This window comes from Orbicella faveolata, unplaced genomic scaffold (assembly GCF_042242905.1).
Source record: "Orbicella faveolata isolate gen_17 unplaced genomic scaffold, um_ofav_v1 contig_26, whole genome shotgun sequence".
Lineage (NCBI taxonomy): Eukaryota > Metazoa > Cnidaria > Anthozoa > Scleractinia > Merulinidae > Orbicella > Orbicella faveolata.
In genome coordinates this window covers 7,577,501-7,598,645 of record NW_028301554.1, presented here as the reverse complement: position 1 = coordinate 7,598,645, position 21,145 = coordinate 7,577,501, and the positions used below count along the sequence as shown (strand labels likewise).

Sequence of the window (21,145 nt, the reverse complement as noted above, 5' to 3'; positions counted from 1 at the left end):
TTCAGCCTCGCTTGCATTCATAGGCCTGGTAACTAAGCACACGAATTTGCTATCGTAGAAAACAAATTCATGTCAGTTTTTCATCCGTCTGTCCTGTTGTGGACAATGGATTTCATAACATCGGCTATCGCCTCGTAGATCCTCGGCTAAATTGACAATGTTATGACGAAATTCATGATCAATAACAGGACAGACGCATGAAAAACTGACGTCAATTTGCTAAATAGTGAACAACTTAATTAGTTAAAAATTTTAGGAAGCATTTGTCAACGCCATCCATCGACACGAATACGGGCCTTTCGGCTTGGCAGGTGTTATGCTAATAGCGTTACAATCTTCTTAAACGAGTTATGTTATTTGGAGATTTACCAAACGTGCAAGAAGTTGGAAAGAGTTCGTAAGATGCAGAAAGCCGTTCACAAAATTCGGTTCGTCCACCATATTGCTTGGGAGCCGCTTGTTTTCTTGGTTATGACCGCTGACCTTCATTCTAGTCTCCGCCGTCTTCAAGCCTGACGACTTGCAGAGAAAGCAGAGTAGGTCGCCGTAAAACAAAGAGATCGTTATTTCACAAACAAATGAACCTGTTTAAAGACTGGAATACTCTATCAGTCGTTTTGTGTTCTATTTCTATCTTGGCATTAATTTCATCAGCAAGAGGAATACTGACTGAAGATGTGAAAGGTAAGAAAAACTCGTGAAACCCAAGAGATTTTCAAAGCTGTCGAAAGCTCCACTCAATCATAAAGTGCTTATAGTTTGCCAAGTAGTTTTCAAGCTTGCTTTTTGCTTAACTTAGTATAATTCAAGAGTGCAGTATGATTTTCTCTCCATGGCCTTGTTTCTTCCTTATTAATTGTTACTGACAATTTGTTGCAGCTTGCTTAAACGTTTTCGCTATTTTAATTTTGCTGACGTATTTTCTGCATGAATCTCATCAGCAGTTAAGCTCATATTTTCAGAATAAAGCTTAAGTACATGTTTTATTTTTCACAGGGAACGCTGTTCAAAACATCGAATATTACGAGTTCGTAGACTACAATGTTACTGATGTTCACAAACAACATCTAGACGCGATGAATTTGCTGAAAAGTTCTGTCGTCACCATCGACTTTAGCGCCTTTAAGAGGTATTTACAGGTATTTAACGAGTTCAAATAGAACTGTAGACGCTGTAATAAATGGAATGAACACAATATGTTTGTTATACTTTGTCTTGATAAAATCAAAAGGGGATGCAAGAAACATAATGGCAAAAAGAGCCGGTTTTAAAAAAAATCTTTACTTTGGGAAGGAGGGGAGGTGTGTAAGATGGCAATTATTGTAAGGTAATTTTGATATATATTTTTTCGTGTATTCTTTTCCAATGAGTATCTTTTGAACGAGAGGAAAAAAATAAATTGAATTCATTCAGTCAGTCTTCTTGACTATTCCCCGTATGATCTTATTTTCTAACAATGCTACTATGTTTTTAGCTTAGACTAAAATTTGTGGTGCATAGACAGAAAGATTAGAATAAAATTGTGCTATGGTCTGGATAGAAAGCCTAATTTCTCAAGAGGAACTGATGATGGTAGAATAGAGCTGAGATTTGGGAGATGAGAGGTTTACTCAGAGAACCAGTTTTAAGTTTGTTGCAGACAATGAAAACTGTTTTTTTCTAATTCATAAATCTTGACAAGCCATTTACATCAGATCAGACGTTTTTTTAACCTCTTATCTGGCTCAAGATGAAAATATACCATATGATTAATAAACCAATAAAGTTACAAAGTAACTATTTAAGACATTTAAGAAATTCAATGACTAGTTTTATATTTTTCAAAGGAATTTCTGCCTGTTACTAGAACAACATAAAAGATTGTTCTTCAAAGATACCAAGTTTAGAACACTGAGTTCTAATGCTGAGGAAAAAACTGGCTATGATACAAGGACTGCTTACACAGGAACTGTGAAAGGTAACTACTCTTATATAATATAATTTTCTCCTACAGTTTTGCAAGGTGGGCAACCAGTCTCTGCGTAAATCTTGAACTGGATCACCCCTTTAAAATGAAACGAAGTGAATGTTGTTAATTAAAAAATGAGCAATAAAATTGTGCCAGTTTTGAGACTATTAATGTTGAAGTGCCAAAGCTTATTGCTGTTGGAAAAATATAAAGAGAATTGCGTACTGGATTCGACGGCAGAGCGTACTGTCCAGTGATGCAAAGTTTGTTGATAGTTGATAGATTCAAACCGCAGCAAATATTTACATGTAGACATTTGCGTCAAGATGAGCAGTTTGACTTGCGTAACAACCTGTTCATAACACAGTTCCCTGGCTTCCCCACAGAGCTCGTTTTGTTTTTGGAGAAAAAACGGAAAAGCCCAGGGATTGAGTTTGCTCCTCGATAGAGGATTTTTGCGCTCGCTCAAGAGAGAAAGCCTGGGCGCAAGATTTTAGCTTTGCGGCTGTTGTTATAAAAAGCGCTATGAATATCGCCCGCGTGTTGGTTGGACACGTTTCGGCAAAGAAACTTGTAAGGGAAAAACTAGCAATTTTTTCATGACTTTCATACAAACGAACAAATAAAACTGACTTGCGATGTATATCAACTAAACCTTGCTCATTGTTTACACTAAAATAAAACCAAACTACTAGAGAAAATTACTACAGACCAAAGTGTACATTTGTCAAACTGGTCATGGAAATCGTTAAAATACTCACGTTTTTTTCTTCTCTCTGTTCTCCTTTTTCAGGTGACCTTAAGTCCTTCGCAATGGGACACATATTAGAGGGAAAATTTGACGGAAGTTTCTTTGCATTTGGTGAATCGTTTCACCTAGAGCCTGCTGAGCGATACTTTCACTTCAAGACGCCTTTCCATTCAATAATTTTTCCTACTTCAAGTGTTCGATTTAATTCCTCAGGAATTCAAAGGAAAATGGCTCGCGTTAAAGATCTACAACCTGTAATGGCTCAGGTATTGACACTTTATTCCTTCGAACATCTACAGTTATCGACGTAGTTCTGCTCTCCTTTGAAGTTATGAAGCCATTTTCAAATGACTGACATGTAAAACCCAAAGTTGTAATGGGCCAATCACAAGAAACAAAAATGACGTAATGAGAATTTCATACAGAACATGCAACTGGTGCCAAGCGTGGGAGAACCATGTGGTCACTGTACTTGGCATTGGTTACATGCATGGTTTCCCGCGCTTTTCATCGGCATCGATATTTCGCTATACTTCCCTCCATCTACTCAGGGCTACTCGCTTTTTTCACGTTTTACTTATTTTATTGTTACAGGCTACCAGTAAACGAATACGCCGCGACAACCTCAGCAACTCCAGCCTCAACACATGCACTTTACATATTGCTGCTGACCACTCATTTTTCAAGCACGTGGGCTCAGGTTCTGAGAGCGCCACTGTAGCAGAGATGGTGTATCACGTGGCAATGACAGACAAATCATTCAGGGCAACAGACTTCAACCAAGATGGAGGGCCTGGAGATGATATCGGATTTGTCATAGCAGTGGTTACTGTGTTTAAGGATGCAGAATCAGAAGGTAATAAGTGAGATTTTTCTTTGTGCCGTAAATTCCTAGCATTATTTATCGGCCAGTGAAATACGTTTAGCGATTCTTCAGTGCAAATATTATTTCATTGTAAGCTTGAAACGTAATTTATTAGATCTGGGCTATTGAACCAGGGTGAGGTCAAGATAGCTGGATATTGGCCAAGTTGTGGGTATTCATAGACCGAGTTATAGTTGAGTTCCATTATCACGCAAAAAAGACTGACCTAAAACTTAACCGAATCGCAATATCTATCTGGGGAATAACCAAGAATATTCCCCAATTTTCAAAACTGCGCGCGTTGCGAAAAAGATTTGAAGAATAATAAACACAATAGCCTCCATTTGGGGCGAAAATAAGCTCGGATATTTGTCCTTGGACATTATCTGTCCCTCGAAGCTCACAGTTTTCCTCGAGCTACGCTCTCAGAAAACTATTCGCTTCTCGGAACAGATACTTGAACCGCGGACAGATATCCTAGCATATTTTCGCGTCAAATGGAGGCTATTGTTTTACGTATATCTGACGAACAGGGTTCTCAATATAAACATTACTTCCTTAGTTCATTTTAAATGTTCATTGGTTATTTCAAATTCTAACTTACATTAGTGTAAATTAAGAGAATTCTGTTCTCCGATTGGCCAAACTACTCACCATCTATTCTGTTGTAGATAGTGAGTAGCTTAGCAGTTTGCGGTTGCTAACAAAATGGCGGCCGCTTCTCTGCATTTTCAAAGGGTCTTTCAAGAGGATCATAGAGAGAGCTTTGAACGGCTAGTAGATTTATACTCTAACAATTAGATTATTCGCGTGAGATTTCTATGCGTGAAAGAATCTCGAGGTCATAATAAATATAAAACAGAAGGACTTGTCTAACCTCTCCAGGCTCCTTAGAAAGTCCACAAGACATCGGTATCATGCCTTATTTGGTTAAATGGAGCGAGATAGATCACAGCGCCTACTGCTTAGCTCTGCTGTTCACTTACCGAGATTTCTCTGACGGGGCCCTGGGACTAGCCTGGGTAGCGGAGCCCGAATTTGACACACCTTGCGGAATATGCTCCAAGATGGTCCGCCTGGAAGAGGAGCATGAAGCACTGAGCCTCAACACGGCACTGGCGACCTTTTTGAATTATGGCGTCAGGCTACCAAGAAAGGCTTCGGTGATAACAGTTATGCACGAGCTTGGTCATAGCTTTGGATCCGAGGTAAGCATACCACAGAAAGCTAAACGGTTCTGTTATGCTAGGCCATGCCTTTTTTTCGTGCTACCAACCCAAATTGTCGCGTTTTCAGGAGCCAAATGTGATGATGTAGTCGAACAGTTTTTCGCCTTTAATCTGAAAAATAAACATTATTTTGCAAAGCAGATTTCTTATGACATTTCGTAACGCTGATATGAATACCAAATTCAAAATAAAAGACAGAGAAAATGGCAAGTTTTCTTCTACAGTTCACAACTATGTTGATTTTGTAAGCACGTCTTGTCGTTTTCAGTCTTCAGGACAATGATGTTGAGTAACCGGGCCTCCTCGCCTTCAAATGTAATGATCAAAAAGACATAAGTGTCCCGTCCGTAATTAGCGCCCCTCTCCAGTAAGCTCCTCCCTTGAGCTACCAAACGTAAATTAGCAGCCGTGGCCCTTGAGGGCGAAGGGTCTAATTGTTTTAGTAACACCCAACTAGTCGGACAGAAAAGGCAATAGTAAAGTTAGGAAATGTAAGTTGAAGAAATATTTATTTGGGAATGAAACGAAAGAAAGCGTCACGCTCGATTGCGCCAATTTCGATACTCGAGGACTATTACTAATGGTCCTATAGTAGCGTAGCCAATTAAAATGCAGGATTTGCAATTGTCCACTAGTTGGGTGATACTAAATATATGTTATTGGCCGGCTGGGAGGTCTGTGTAGTGAAAAACGGTGACCGAGGTCTTGAAAATGCTGCCCGTGGCCTGCGGCCTCGGGCAGCATTTTCCAACCCGAGGAATTGGCTTACGTGCCGTCTACAAAGACTGCAAATCATTCGTAAAAAAATATAACGAGCGAACCAGCGAGTAACTCAGATACTAGACAAACAAAGATGTATAAAAGAACAGATTTATTTCAAACTACTTTATGTTAGTTGCATTTAATTCACCAGTTAAGTTCTCCAAAAGTGTTTTTCCTGTGTGAAATTTCGCGCAATGTTTGAAGTTGTACTACAGAAACAATTTTGTCAGTCGTTGCGAATCACTCGAAATCAGACTTTTCTACCGTAAGTTGAGTAGCAGATAGCGAGGAAATTTCGTTAAGTGTATTCCACAGAAATGTTCTCAAATACAGCAATGATCAGAGAGGTAAATTCGACTGAAATGGACTCAATTTTTACTTAAATTGTACAGAGAGAAACACATAGGATTATGCGCCATTATGCATTACAGCGCCGAGCTACAAACAGCCAAAATAACTCTCACAACTTCAAAAAACTCAATTGAATTTACTTACAGTGACTTTCCTTGCCATTTAAAAGTGAATAGAGATAAACTCTCGTTGATTACTTAATCGTCTCTGGAAGTGTAAAAAGGGCGAAAGATTGACGATTACCGCTAATTCGTTCACGAAAAGAGATGAACGCGACGGATTCCGCCCGCTCCAGGAACCAATCAGATTGCAGGATTTGTTGAATTCCGCCCGCTCATGAGCTGAGAAAAAGATAAAATTTTATACGCACTGTGCTTCATTTTTAGCATGACCCAGACACAAGTGAATGTTCACCAGGCGGACGCGCTGGCAACTTTGTCATGTATTCACGAGCACGCGACGGAAATGAGCCCAACAACTTCCTGTTTTCTCCATGTAGCAAACGCAGAATGTCCCCCATAATCTCTACGAAAGGACCACAGTGTTTCATTGGTGAGTTTGCACATATCCCAAACTTGTCTAGAAACTTTATGTGATAAACTCTGCCCCCTGGCATATCGACTAGCGGAAAAACTCTTTGCAAGGTAAGCTGAAAAATATTACAACCAACCCAAAAATCAGTCGACCAAAAAATACACTGATGAACCAATCAAAACTAAAAGCAACAATCTCGTACCCAGGGCTTCTCCCATTTCTAATGGAAAAGCCCTGGGAACGAAGTTGTAAGAGTAAGTACATGTCGCCGGCGCGAAGCGTCTGAAAAACGTTTTCGAGCTGATTGACTAAAAAGGTAGCGCAAGTTTTTTTAAGTCAGTCACTAAGCATGAGAAAGCGAAATGAAAACAAATTTGAAATAGGTTTGACACTCAAGTAAGAACCGCTTTATTTGTTTCAAAATGAAATGTTTCATCCAGCTTATTCCAAATTTTACTCTAGATTTGCGGCGTGACAACTAGCGTATTTCAAGCACTGTAAAAATTTTGAAACGCCTTGTCATCTTTCCGCTCGCTTTCTGAACAAATCTGCTTCTATGCTCCCTTTGACAGCTCATAACAATGGTTCGTACTGCGGAAACAAGATCGTTGAGGAGGGTGAGGACTGTGATTGTGGAAGGCCAGAGGAATGCTTGGCGGTAGACAAGTGCTGTGTGGCGAGAGATGACACCTTGAACATACCCGGATGTACGGTCAGGGAGGGAAAGCAATGCAGGTGTGTGTTACCCCGTATGTATGACGTCAAAGTATGGTCCTCATCATTATCGTCGTGGTGTTTATCATTATGATCAAACCTTGTTCAGCATATCATTTATCACCTCTGCATAGTTTTTGAAAGTCTGTGTCACATCTAGCGTTGTAACCGAACTGACCCAACAGCCAGACCTGAAAGTGATTTTGCCAAATGCTGAACTGATACGTTGCTCATTTCCCTACGATGGTTACACATGCTGTTACCATGAACCAAATACTGCGTCGTGATTGGCTACCCGAGCGGACGAGAATACGCTATCTTTCCCGCTCGGGATTACCCGCTGGGTCCCGCAACTGAAATAGTGATCTTTTTCCTTGTAATAAATCATTTACTGGCCATGTTAGTTCGTCGAAAATGGCAAGATATTGTCCTTGCTTTTTTTTTTCATGTTTATGGACCTCAACTCGATCATAACATATGTAATACACTGCTTTCCTTTCAAGAAAATATCTGTGGGAAGAATTGCTCTAGCTGATTTCCCTGAGGGTATTGTTTTTCATTGAGTTCTGTCAAGTAATCTTTGTTTTTCTTTTCAGTTCTGTTGCCGGAAGGTGTTGTACTGAAGAATGTACTTTTATCCCAGAATCCCAGGCGCGCGTGTGTCAAGCAGAAACAGAGTGCAGCCTGGAATCTACTTGTAAATATCCTTTGATAAGATAACGCGAAGAGAACGTTCCAGCAAATAGGCCGGGAGCCTAAACGTTTTACTCTGACAGTATAAATGGGTATCGGCAAATTTAATGCTAGGGGGTAGCCCTTTGATGGACTAGCATCTCATCCAGGGGGGGAGTATAAATACTCCTAGTTGCTTTATTGCTGCTTATAATCCATTAAATATTTTCGCTCGCGCGCGATTGGTCTAAACGCGTCATGTGACCGAATATTCCCCAGCTAAAACTGGGGAATATCCGAGAATATTCCCCAATTTTCAAGACTGCGTGTGTGGCGAAAAATATTTAAAGGATAATCAACACAATAGCTTCCATTTGACTTTGAAAATATGCTTGGATATTTGTCCTTGGACATTATCTATTCCTCAAAACTCTCGGAAAACTGTTCACTTCTCGGAACAGGTAATATCCGCGGACAAATATACGGGCATTTTTTCGCGCCAAATAGAGACTATTGTTTATATAGACACCGGAGAAAAGCGCCGGCCTGATAGGCAACTTACAAAGCCTCTCTCTACCCGGGGTATAACTGGGAACTGGCAAAGTGGAATTGACCATTTTACAGTTGTCTGCCCGGTGACCTGGCCTTTGGATGGCAGCGAGGCTGGAGTTGACCTTGCTTTGACACAGACCTCACTGCTTTCATCACGTAAATGAACCTAGTTAGCATCAGAATAACTTGTTTTACACAACAAAAGCAGTGAGGTCTGTATCAAAACAAGGTCACCTGTAGCCTTGCTGTCATTCAAATGCCAGGTCACCGAGCAGACAACTGGAAAATAGTCGATTGAGCAACCTGACAGAACGCTGGGGATTTACCTGCAAAAGACTAACATTCCTTCTGGGGGGAGTAGTCAAACTCCTAGCAGTTTCATGCTTAGTGTCGGGTGTTTTAGACCTTTCTGGAGTGATGTGATTTTCTTTAATATATCAAACTGGTATGAGTGGACGTTGTCCTGAAGCGGAGTCCAAGCCAAGCAATGTGACATGCAATGGAGGATCAAACACATGTCTGCATGGCAGCTGTACTGGTTCAATATGTGTACTATATAACACCATTGAGTGTGAATGCTACCAGAACACAGACCAAATGTGTCATGTTTGTTGCAACAACAGTCAGGTGAGTAACAAGAATTTGTAGTCTTTCAAATAGATGTCGCCTGGATAGCGCTTGGAATCCATCAGCTCAACGCTGGCAGGTAATGACTTCAGCTGGCCCTCATCTTGTTTAATCTCAAGCTGGTAGAGTCAAACAGGGCTGATTTATTTAATCTTTGATTCTCGTCGATTTTAGTTCTCGTTTGTTCGCGCCTAGATAATCATTTCCTTCTTTGTTCTGCTTTACTAGTTAAATCAGAGTGGTTTTCACTTGAGCATCAAAAGTTATTCGCACTTGCTTCAAATGCTTTTGCATTACTAGCTTAGTGATTGGTTTAAAAAACTCGCGCCACTTTTTTAAACAAATCAGGAGCAAAACCAATCAAGTGCACCCGTTTTTTCGGGCTTTGCACCGGCTGCACGTGTTTCCTTCGTTTGTTGAATTGATTGGTTTTTTGTATATTCTGTGTCTTTCAGTATGCTAGACCAGATTGATCATAGTTAATAGAGGGGACTTGTTATGAAGTCCATCAAATATCAAAGGAGCGAACAAAGATGCCAAGATTTGTTGGAAGGTCCACGACCGTTCACAGTCTTTTGTTTTGCGCTCATCCACTATGCGTGAATTACGTAACCAACACGTTGCTATTGGTTAGTTCCACAGTATGGAGTAAACAACTATTGTGTTTTGTGCACGTCGAGGCAAAAGAGAGAGAGAGAGAGAGAGAGAGAGAGAGAGAGAGAGAGAGAGAGAGAGAGAGAGAGAGAGAGAGAGAGAAACATACAACGATGAACTTTGTCGAGTTTCATAACCATTCCCCTCTATTAACTATGGATTAATGAATAACATTGTTTCTAGTTTTTCGGTTTTCAGTTGAAAACTGCCCTGTTGCCGTCTCGGGCATCTCACCTCCAAAACCTATCTTCCGTTTTTGTCGTGAGAGTTAGCTTGTGAACGTGTTTTTGTTATCTCGTAAGCGCTGTTTTAGACAAGTTCTTGGGCTTACATCTCATTAACGAGCCCGTTTTCTTAATCTCAGAGCGTGTGCGTATCGACTCAGGAGTTCCTGGGTCGAGTCATTCTCAAGCCTCCCGGCAGCACTTGCAAGTTTCACCAGGGTTACTGTGACTCATACGGTGTATGTGTCATTGTAGACAGTGAAAATGAACTGAGCAAACTCAGGGACACTTTCAAGAGATTCTTCTCTAAGGCAGCCATGAGGGACCTGTGGAGCTGGATAAAGAGACACTGGTAAGCCTTGTACTTTCTGGCTTTGTTAGATTACACTGCAATAAAACTTTGTACGTCATGGCGGTGCTTCGCTTGTTAAATCAACTTGCTAAGTTCTGACGTCATTGTTTTAAATATTGTCCCAGGAGACTTGTCTAAATACCATGCCAAATTCGAATTTGACATTCAAAATATAAGAAACTTGTGATAATTGATGAAGTATTTAGCTCTTTGGTTGTAATACAGATATTGGCGTTCATACACTGCAACATTTCTGAGTGGTAAAATCGCCAAGTAGCCCCAACATGCCTTGTAAAATCTTGAGTTTTTAAACCCGCGTCACACAAACAGAATATTATACATCGGGCACAAATGCGCACACTGTTCTTTGTTGTATTTTAGAAAACAAACCTAAGAAAATACGAGCGCTGATTGGTGAAAAATCTTGTTTCTATAACTCGATAGAAACACAGAACTAGCACGAGCTGTTGACGTAATGATGGCGCGAGCAAAGAGAATTTACATTTTGATAATCACAGTTAACAAGTTGTTTTCCTTTTTTTCGTCGCGGTGTTCTCTAAATGAAATAGAAAACATGTTCTCCGTGTTTCTATCGAGTTATAGAAACACTCGTGAAAGTTTGGGAGAACTCGAAAAGGCTGTAGAAACACTCGCTTGCGGCTCGTGTTCCCACAGCATTTCCCGTTCTCCCAAACTTCCACTCGTGTTTCTATAACTCGATAGAAACACGGCACATGTTTTCTATTTCTTAAATAAATAAGGTTTCTGCCCGGTCCATGGATATTTCACCGAAACTGACTACCAAAGTCAAAACAAAGCTGTACGAGTACTACGTCAGTGCTATGCATTACACTTGACACCCGCTCGGATTGTCTTACTAGTTTACAAACACACCAAAGCGTTGAGTTTTGTTCTATCTTAAATCACGCAAACAATAGCGTCAAAGGAATGGTGGAGGAAAACACTCGTTTGCCCCTGGCATGTTTTCTTGTTTTTACCTTTATTTTTCTTTCTTGTTCTCCTCGTGAGTTTCTCAACAGAACAAAGCACGGTTAAGACTAATTATTAATCAAGCCACCGGTAAAATACGACACTGAAAAAAAAGATGATGGTATAGAGCTTTTTCGCTAACGTGGCCATTAGCCAGCATGCACATTTATTGGAATAAAAGTAAGTTTTAAATAAAAAAGGAGTTCAACTTCTGGTTTGGGATACCAACATGGCAGCTGTTTCATTGTTTTGGAACACCAGTATAGTTGCCGTGAAAACAAAATAGTATTTTCATTCCATTGCGATGTCCAAATCAACTGTGATTGGACACTTGCACACGCTGAAGCAAAGCGGATTTTCGTCAAGCGTTTTTGTTTTGGGCAAAAAAGTGTTTGTTTTGTAAAACAAATGTCCAACTGTTCAGTTCTGTCTAGTGACGTCAGCACACGTCCATGGTTGAAACTTTAAAAAGAGTTTCAATTTAAAGTTTTCATAATTTCCTCAACATAACTACAGAGTGTGTGAAGGAGAAAATACAGTGTTAAAATGAATCGCATCCACTACAGCTGGCTAGGTATGGGCTGCTCAGACGAGTGTCATCTGATTGCGACTAGCAAATCTAAACATGATAAGAAGGCAGAAATGGCACGATTTCCAAGAATCTTTGGCCGAAAGAAAAGGGGACTTCTGCAGAGAAAGGAACGATTTGCCCGAAAAGCGGAACATCTTCACGACACTTTCGATTGTTCAAATGATAGTGAGAAGACATCACACGAAGGAGTCGCTATTTGGCAATTGAATATAAACAAAAGACGACGAATGGCTACCTGTGAACAACTAGAAAAGATAACAAGGGTAACAAGCGACAGAAATGTTACCCTGCACGATTTACGGAAAGCTTTGGTGGTTTTCAATCGATTGGAAGACTATGGCTTGCTCTAAAGAACATTAAACAGTGTTCCTGTGTCAACAGTTTCAAAACAACACTTAAAACTTATGTTTTGAGAAAAACATTGACAGAATTGATTTTCCTGACGGGCCACATTTGCTCACGCGAAATCCAAACCCACGCACTTTCCGTTTGTACGGCGACCGTCCTTTTTTCAATAAACAAGAAAGTAAATACTCTTGAGGATCCGATGTTTTACTACTTTGTCATGGAGATCGATCTATTGCCTAAAACTGACCGGAGAAACATTATTCTTCTTTTAATAAATTATTTAGAAACCTAAAGACAATGTATTTCCCCTTTTTCTCGCATCTCAATACTTTCGCGTTTTTCTTTGTCACGTTAAACTTAAAAGTGTTTTAATGTAAAAAGTTCAACTGACGAAGCTGAGAAATAACAAGATCGGAATCAAGCTCTTTTTTAAAACTTAAACAACATGGCGAATAAAGGACAATGAATGGTTGCTATAACTTTTGTCTACCGTTGTCACAGCCCGTAGACGATACGCGTTTTAGCTACCCGTAAGAGACTGCAGTTTTTCGGCTCTTGTTTCAAGCGCCGAAAAAAAAAAAGAGCCGAAAAAAAAAAACCGGATGCTCTCGCAGACTATACATGGAAATCAAACATGGCTGTTTTCCATACTGCCTTGTTACTAAATATACCATGTCGTGGGCTTTGTTTTCGGCTTCAAAACTGCAGCTTTAGGCATGTAGGTTATGTGACAAGCCATGGTAAGTTTGTATCGGCCGCTCAAGGCCGGGGTGTTGGAGTGGTGGAGGGGCTAAATTACTTACTGTATGCGTGGCAATTTCTTCTAACAGCAAATCTGCTGTGTTTCAGGTATTACGTCCTAGTGATCATCGGTAGCATTGTGTTAGTTGTTGTTCTCCTCAAATTTACTTCCCGAGAAAGAACATCTCTTCTGAGCCTTGCAAGGCGAGCTCTTTTGCCATACATCGTCCGGAATCAGCAGCATGTACATCTAAGAGCCCCTCAGGTGTCTTTGGACAAATTTGTCGATGCAGAGGAGGAACTGGGCAGTAATAGCGGGGACAGAAATCTGAGAGAAGCGGATGTATACGAATCACGTGAGTAAATAGTTTTCGTATCTTTGTGCCATCTCTTATGGCAATCATCGTTCCGAGAATAAATCACCCGTAAGAAAATAAAAGAACAGACTTTCTCAGCGTAGGCTCCCATTCGTGCCCGGGCTTTGAGCGTCGCGGACATGTTTGACCATCGAGCTCGGCTTTCTAAGCTCGAATTTAGTCTAATAAAGGAATAAAGAGGGAATTTAGAACTTACTATACAATGGCAAAAAATCGGAGATTTAAGTCGCCAGCGATTGGCGAAAATTACGTAGTGTGCCCGCAACAGGCAAGGACGAAATTCGCTTTGCGACTTTCCCTGGCGATCAAATTTGCTGCTATCGGTGTGTACGATCGCCTGTTACATTACCGGCTTGAGACTAGGCTGCGTGACGTTCGGCAGTGAATTTACTTGAAAATCTCGATCCGAAGTAAACACCTCACTGTTCCAGTTACTTTTGTATGTTGAATGTTTCAGCTGAATCCCGTCTGCAGGCTTTATTTCCTGATGTGACCAGCTGGGATTTAGTCAGTGCTATCCGACATTCCACATCTGAACAAGCTGCGATTAACAGACTTCTGGCTCAGGGATATGTTATGACTGAATATTGAACCAGGTAAACACAAGCGCTATTCTTAACACTAGCTTCAAACCTTTCAAATTCACCTGGCTTGTCGTGTGAAATATAGAAAAAGTGCCTTCCTCGAATGAGCGTCGCACTTCACTTCAAAGACAAACGTATCTTTGTGATACGCGCCGCTCTCGAATTAGCGTCGGATGAAAACGTCGAAAAAATCAATAAGCGCGCCGGCGCTTTTTTAAGTAAATAGGGTATACTAAGGTTATTCCATCGAAAGTTTGACTGCGATCCCAAAATTTTGTAGTCGATATAGTGATCGTGTAACACATTTGCATCTGATTTATAATTTCAATACTTTGCCTACTATTTTTTCTCTTTATAGGTGGTTTTCTCCTTTTCCCTCAAGGCCTGCGGGAACAGTGGAATGACATTTAAAAAAGACTTTCTTTAAACTACTCGATTCTTTGTTATATCCCGTTATGTATTTTCCTCCGTGGTCAGAATGGTTTTAAAAGACCGTATAAAGCAATAGTTCTCTAACGTGTCACACAGGCTTGTGTTTGTTGTTTGCTCAATGCGGGTTAAGAGTTTCATCTCTAGGTAAGTTGAAAAATCAACGGCCGTTAACTTCGATATCATGTAATCGTACCATAATTCTTTGGGATCTGGACAATAACGTTCAATTATCATTTAGCGCGACTAGTATTCTCCTAAGACAGGCTGTCTTTCCAGCTAACTTGGTACTACAACAACGATAATGCAGAAGAGGACTACAGTTGGATTGTTTAAACGGTGTGATCGCGTTAGCAAGGTACATAAATGACTGAGAGAATTCCTTCATTGTGATTGGTTAAGAGCAGGCAAACTTATCATTTATTTTTAATTTGCGCTGTCAAGCAAATTAACGAGCAAAGCTCAAATTAAAGCTCAGCAAGTATGATTTGGACTACTTGTGCCATTTGATTTCTTTCAATTATACACGCCTAAAGGCACGTGCAATTTTGAAGAATTTTCATAAATCACCGGTGTAAAGCATAATTGCACTCGCATTCATACGGTTACCTCAACTAATTCCTCTGTTCGCACCACAGTCAACACAGCTGACGCATTTTACTGTCAATGAACACAACTACCACTTGATTTTCATGTCCTTCTTGTTTGTTATCTCATGGAGCCTTTCGAATGGTCGTAGAACTGGTCGGAAGGCGGGGACGGGGTGAGGAAATTTACAAAAAAATTGTAATCGTTGTTCGCATTACAAGGAAGTCGCATTAACGGGGCTTTTTGATACAAAATTAGCCGAGCTTTTAGCTAGGCTGTAACAAATTGGTCCCATTACCCAAGTGACCTTAAGGCGTGATTCCACAACTGTTCTCACTGGGAGCCTCTAGTCTATTCTTTCCCTTCTCTCTGTCACGCAATGTTGGGAGAGACAGGGTCCCACTCTCCCCACGTTATGTGGAAGAGAAAGAGCCAGAACCAAGGACGATGGGGACCTCGCGAACAGCGACCGCTCCAATGCTTCGCCCCTCTCCCCTCTCTCGGAGCTACTTTCTCCCAATCCCCTCAGGTTGATTCCTTCCCATATCGTATTTTATAATCCATCAAATATTTTCGCTCGCTCGCGATTGGTCAAAACGCGTCACGTGACTCTATGCCCCATCTTGAAACAAGGGAATATCTGGTTAAGTGATTCCCCAATTTTCAAAACTGAGCTTGTTGCAAAAAATATTTTCAGGGTAATAAATACAGTAGCCTCTATCTAGCGCAAAAATATGTTCGGATATTTGTCCTTGGACATCATCTGCTCCTCAAAGCTCACAGTTTTCCTTGAGCTACGCTCTCGGAAAACTCTTCGCTTCTCGCCCATCGAGTAAGTGCCTCCTTCAAATAAGCGCCCCCTCTCTCCCCTTCCCTCCCACCCTCGAATAGGCGCACCCACCTTATCCGAAATTTGAAATAAGTGTGAAATAAATGAATTGCTTTTACTTGTTCAGCACGAAATGAAATGCTGAGATGTGGTGATACCACATTGCAACGGTGTTTCAAATAATCATGTTATATTCAGGAACCAAACCATACATGTAAAATTCTGGTCTTATTGAACAATACAGCAAAGCAAACTACATCAACTATATTAAAGACTGACGTATGGAATTAGTTTGCAAGTAATTTCTGGTTTATTTTACTGAAGCACTTGTACTCACTTTTGTTGTACACAATTGTAACTTGCTCAGTGGAAAACATGGACGCATTTCTTTCCCGTATCAGTTAAAAACAAACGCCCATCGTTAGAGACGGCGATAAATTGAGGTGACTGGAACCCATTGTCGCGACCTTCAATGCTTGTAACATGCCTCCCATCCAGTGTGAACACTTGTAGTCGGCAGTCATCGCTGTCGCAGACAATGAGGTTGTTGAACTTATCAATGCCGAGGCCTACTGGTCTGCTCAGCTGTTCGTTAACTTCCCTGGACTTGCCAATGTCATACAGGAAATCACCGTCTTCAGTGAAAACCTTCACACACCGTGTCTTTGGAAAGGAAACGAAGAACCTGTCTTTGTGATGAATTGCAAATGAAGGCGAACCATCTAGGACTGGATCACCGCCAAAGGAATCAAGCTTATGGTATCCGTCAGAGGAGAGAATTTTAACATCAGCTTCAGCGCTATCACAGATAACCAAATCACCATTGCTCTTCACAGAAACAGAACACGGTTTCTTTAGGTGCCCAACGTAGTTCAGAAAGTTTCCTTCATTAGAACATAGTATCATAGCTCCGCATTCTTCGATGACAATTATTTCGCCTAAAATACTAAATTCTACCGCACGCGGTCTCTGCAAATTTTTCGTGCTATCTCTAATGTCGCCAAACTGTCTTAGATACTTGCCTTCAGAATCGAATATCTGGATTCTCTTGTTCAGACTGTCTGCAACGGCTACCTTCCCATCGGTTTTGTTGACAGCGATGCCATGAGGGAACTGGAAGTGGCCATTCGAACCCAGTTCGAACGCTTTCTGGTAGAGACACGCGCTCACCTTAACTCTTAAGGGACTGACAGTCAGCGGTCGTCCATTAACACTGATCATTACGTCATGGCGACCGTCAACTTCGGGTGTAAACGAAAATTCATATCTTCCATCGCTTTTATGTTCGGATGCATTTTTCCATTCTTCTCGCAATGGGCTCTGGATTTTCATCCTGACTTGGTCGTCTTTCTGATAACATTGCTTCGAACTTGAATCTCTTGTGCGAACTAAAATCGTGGTTTCCCTTCCAACAACAGATTCTGTTAGTCCTTTAACGCGTGCTGTACACCGTGACGGATCTGTGTTACTTGTAATCAACTGCCCAGGACCACAATGTACACTATGACACATTTCTTCGTCTACAGCGTAATTTACAAAAGGAAGTACAAGTGCTTCCGTTTCTTTCGAATTCAGAAGATCTTTGCAGCGACTAATAATGGCTTCCTGTTCTTTCACAATTTCCATGTCAACGTTTCTTTTCAGAACACATTTACCGCGTTCCACTGGGCTTGTTAATTGTTTTTCGAACAGCTGCAGTTTTCGTTGTTTACTTGCGTGACGTTTTTGTTGATTTCTAGAAATGTCGTCGATCTTTGTCAACACTGCTTTCTCGTGTTGTTTCAAAGTTTTAATTAATTTCTTCACAGTTTTTTTCACGTTCTTACGGGCTTCGCCAAGTTTTTTCTTTCTACTCTTGAGGAGATCTTCACCTTTTTGAATCTCATCTTTACTCGCTGAGATTTCGTCCTCTGCTTTCTTCAGAATCTTATCAAGTCGCTTCTTTCCTTCTCGAGCAGCTTGTTCAATGTCATGTCGACAATGGCTGTCATTATGACAGATGTGGCAAATACATTCCTTGCAATCGTCACAGTAATAATTTAAGGCCTCTTCTCCGTGGCTCTCATTTTTGCACATAACTCGTCTTCGTAAATGGTCTAACAGATGTTCTTTCTCAAGCAAAACACTTCTGTGATCCCTGATAACCTTCAGACGACTGTGAGCTCTCTCGCAGGAAGAACAATGGAAGTATTTGCAAACAAAACAGTACGAAATTGCCACCCTCCCTCCGTCACAATTCGTACACGTCTTTGCCGTTTGGTCTCTATTGAACACAGTTAAGATCTCCTTGAATCGATCTAACTGAAACGAAGTGCGAAAACCCCTGAATGTATTTTCTTCCGGGATTGGAATCGACGTCTGGCAGATAACACAGCTAATTTCGTGTTGACGCCGTCTTCTACCATCACTTGCCAAGTTATCGAGGCACATTAGACAGAATGAGTGCAAGCAAGGTAAAGTCTTGGGCTCTTTAAGCGTTCCCAAGCAAACTTGACATTTTGTTGTTACCTCGGGATCTTCCCAACACCACAGCGAAGCCATGATGTGTTCTTGGCTTCTTTGTGTACAGACATCACGTGATGATCGCGTGTTTTAGGTCATTAAGTGGAAGAGCTTGGTCACGCGAGTTGTTGGTGATTTGAGTCACGCTATCTCACTGCATTTTGAGCGATTATGTGGCATCTAAAACTGATTTTAAAGCGCACGAAACCTTCAACGACCTTAAAACGACAAACAGGAGATGGTAGAGGAATCATTCAGAACATTTTACGGCAAACATGGCGCTGAAGACAGCCTTTGTAATCAAATGCAATGCCAAACAATACCAGTAAAGTTTGTCATCTAAAATATTAATGCACTGTTGAATAAAACACGTGGTATAAACCTTTAATGAGTTTATCTGAGGAATGTAGACATTCTGGTTCGCTAGAGGCCTTGCACTTGCGTTTTTACACATTGAAGAATTTAGTCCATACTCAGCAAGTGTCTCTCGAGTTGGGGATGCAGTCTGGGAGTTGGAAGAGCACGATAGAAGCTTTATAAATGTTGCTCGAGGCGCCGCCGAGAACAACTCTAGCTTTACGAAAGGTCTTGCAATTTCTCGAGTGTGTCTAAAGCGGCCTTCACACGGCAAACTTAAGTTGGCATACCCGTGTTAGCAAACTTCAAAAAGTTAGCAAACTCGTTCCTTCACACGTCAAACTCGCGTCAAATCCAAACACACGGTAATTTGCAACATGACCGACTTAGTGCAGTGGCACTCACGTAGAACAGTGGAACAGAAGAAGAGATCACAAGAAACAGAAAGCGAGAAAGGTTTGGGCGAAACTCAGTTTGCCCGCTAGCTCCTCCATTTTCTTTTGTTTGTTTGTATTAGTATCTTTGTAGACTACAGAAGAAACGTCCCACACAGCCGGACAATTGTGAACCTCTTCAATAAAATTAAAATGAGTGGCCTCGCCTTCATCTTGACTAGCGTCCGCCATTCTGTGAAGTGTCACGCAAATGAATCACGTGAATAGAGCGCGTGTTTTAACTAGTTGACATTTACCAACACATGTTTGCCAATCGTTCACACGTCAGGTACGAGTTTACCAACACGAAAAAATTGGTGAAAAAGTTGGCGAGAATAGAGGCAAGTTCTATTTGTCGCCAACAGTTTGCCAACGTGTTTGCCGACTGTTTTTGTGCCGTTCACACGTACCAACTTGAGTTTGCCAACACGAGTTTGCCAACTTTAGTGTGCCGTGTGAAGGCCGCTTAAGTAAGGGCATGGAGCAATTATTTTGCAGACAGGCTCACAGATCGCAAGAAAACTCACAGGAAAAATGCACAGGAAACTGTACAAAGAATGCCTCAACGCAAATTCACAACCCTAAAATTTTATTTCTAAAATATTTTGACGTATACCTTAAGCTGGCAGACTGAATACTTCAGAAGGTTGATTTCACGACAATTTTTTCAAGTCTGATTCAGTTTTTTTTTCATATCATATTTGTTCTACATCAAAATGACGACAATGGAAATTCAATATTTATGTTAAAAAAAAATTACTTTTAGACGACATTAAAACGGAATTCAAAACTCGTTACTCGTTTATTTAACTCTGGTCAACAGAAGTTTAGCATAGCTTAGTTTGTACGTAAGGAAACCGAGATTTCACCTTTGCATGAGTTTAAATTTTTCTAGTTGTGCCGTTGTTAGAGAAGGGTTTACTGTCGACAGGGCGGCCATGAAATGTTTATGTTCCACTCTACCAACCGACATGCCTCCATCTTCAAGAGCACACAGTGCGGCCTGCAAAATAACAAACAATGTCAACCAGCCATCAAAATCACGGGAAACGCTTCCTCTGTAAATAGATTCATTGTTTCATTGTTCGCTTGACCACCGTAACTTTTTGGAAACACAAAAATCTTCTTCACAATACCATAAAGAAGTTACCTGCAATACATTAACATATATATATTTGGGGGAGGGGGGGGGGGGGATAGAGACTGTTACCTTGAAATTGGAGGGAGCACACAATGATATTTTGATGAGGTTGAAGCATAGCAAAGAGGTTATCAACTGAAAAGAAACAATGGCTAACTTTGAGAAGTTTAAACTAAACACGTACTTGAAAAAATCGCGGGGAAGAATTTTGTTCTTTTTTTTGTCAGATATTGCCTAATTTCTTACCTCTCTACACAAGTTTTCAAGGTCAGCGCCTGAGAACAACTCCGTGTTCAAAGCAGTCTCCTCCAAATCTACATCATCTGCCAAGGGACTGGCACGAGTGTGTACTCTCAGGATTTGCAACCGAGCCTCAACGTCTGGAGGAGGTACATAAATGATGCGATCGATACGGCCCGGTCTCAGAAGGGCCTCGTCAATAGTATCAAGCCGATTGGTGGCTGCGACAATGAGAACAGCTTTCACAGTTAAGGAGCTAATGACTTTTAACCTCTGCGTATTAACCGAAAACTCTTCATTTTCCAAGTGTGTCGCCCCGCAATCAGTTCTCATCAACTGTTCTCCATTATTTCCTTGTTCTGAAGGTTTGGTGTTTCTTTCCGCTGACTGGTAGATATTCGCCAATGTTCCAACACCATCCATTTCGTTTAGCAGAGTTGACAGTAACCTCGCCTCCACCCCAGTACCGCTCGTCCCAGACCGTTTGCCGACCAGGGCCTCCAGTTCATCAAGGAACAAAATGGACGGAGCTGTTGCGCGAGCCTGGGTAAACACCTAAGAGAAATCCATAAACAGACATGAATTACACAGTCGCTTTAGGAATACGTAGCTTCCCTGAGTTGGTTGCCAGAAACAGAGAAAATGTACTGACTTGGTCCCAGTTTTCGACTTAGCTCTGCGTGGATTTAGTTATTTCATGTACTTTCAAGTACCTTCTAGACTTTCTAAAAGTCCCTTCCAATAATATTTCCATTGTT

The 21,145-nt window shown here is 41.0% G+C and overlaps 3 protein-coding genes across 3 annotated transcripts in view; 1 reads left to right on the top strand and 2 right to left on the bottom strand.

Annotated features, from left to right (window-relative positions):
* The first annotated feature begins 96 nt into the window (after window positions 1-96).
* LOC110059076 (disintegrin and metalloproteinase domain-containing protein 10-like) lies at window positions 97-14,789 on the top strand. Its single transcript, XM_020765764.2, has 13 exons — window positions 97-1,129; window positions 1,827-1,957; window positions 2,742-2,965; window positions 3,294-3,555; window positions 4,450-4,772; window positions 6,293-6,458; window positions 7,013-7,175; window positions 7,751-7,855; window positions 8,822-9,005; window positions 10,024-10,235; window positions 13,015-13,262; window positions 13,741-13,879; window positions 14,226-14,789. Exons 1-12 carry the CDS (start codon window positions 1,077-1,079, stop codon window positions 13,872-13,874), a joined length of 2,205 nt encoding a protein of 734 aa, XP_020621423.2. The 5' UTR covers window positions 97-1,076; the 3' UTR covers window positions 13,875-13,879; window positions 14,226-14,789.
* LOC110059065 (E3 ubiquitin-protein ligase TRIM45-like) lies at window positions 10,129-18,339 on the bottom strand. Its single transcript, XM_020765747.2, has 2 exons — window positions 16,051-18,339; window positions 10,129-10,217 (listed from the first exon to the last, which is right to left on the bottom strand). The coding sequence occupies exon 1, from the start codon at window positions 18,252-18,254 to the stop codon at window positions 16,077-16,079; it is 2,178 nt and encodes a 725-aa protein (XP_020621406.1). The 5' UTR covers window positions 18,255-18,339; the 3' UTR covers window positions 10,129-10,217; window positions 16,051-16,076.
* A 1,239-nt stretch (window positions 18,340-19,578) lies between these two features.
* The window catches only part of LOC110059054 (ATPase family gene 2 protein homolog B-like), an 8,194-nt gene continuing 6,627 nt past the window's right edge, over window positions 19,579-21,145 (bottom strand). Inside the window, exons 6-7 of the mRNA XM_020765737.2 lie at window positions 20,394-20,942; window positions 19,579-20,009 (exon numbers count right to left, since the gene is read on the bottom strand). Of these exons, the coding sequence (XP_020621396.2) occupies window positions 19,872-20,009; window positions 20,394-20,942 (687 nt within the window). The 3' untranslated portion in view covers window positions 19,579-19,871. The remainder of the gene's footprint in view (window positions 20,010-20,393; window positions 20,943-21,145) is intronic.

What these genes read in the sequence shown, in the direction of transcription:
- LOC110059076 (XM_020765764.2), top strand. Translation starts at nt 1,077, where the DNA reads ATGAATTTGCTGAAAAGTTCTGTCGTCACCATCGACTTTAGCGCCTTT. An exon ending in TTACACAGGAACTGTGAAAG is followed by an intron (nt 1,958 to 2,741) that starts GTAACTACTCTT and finishes CTCCTTTTTCAG; the next exon opens with GTGACCTTAAGTCCTTCGCA. An exon ending in GTCATAGCTTTGGATCCGAG is followed by an intron (nt 4,773 to 6,292) that starts GTAAGCATACCA and finishes CTTCATTTTTAG; the next exon opens with CATGACCCAGACACAAGTGA.
- LOC110059065 (XM_020765747.2), bottom strand. Translation starts at nt 18,254, where the DNA reads ATGGCTTCGCTGTGGTGTTGGGAAGATCCCGAGGTAACAACAAAATGT.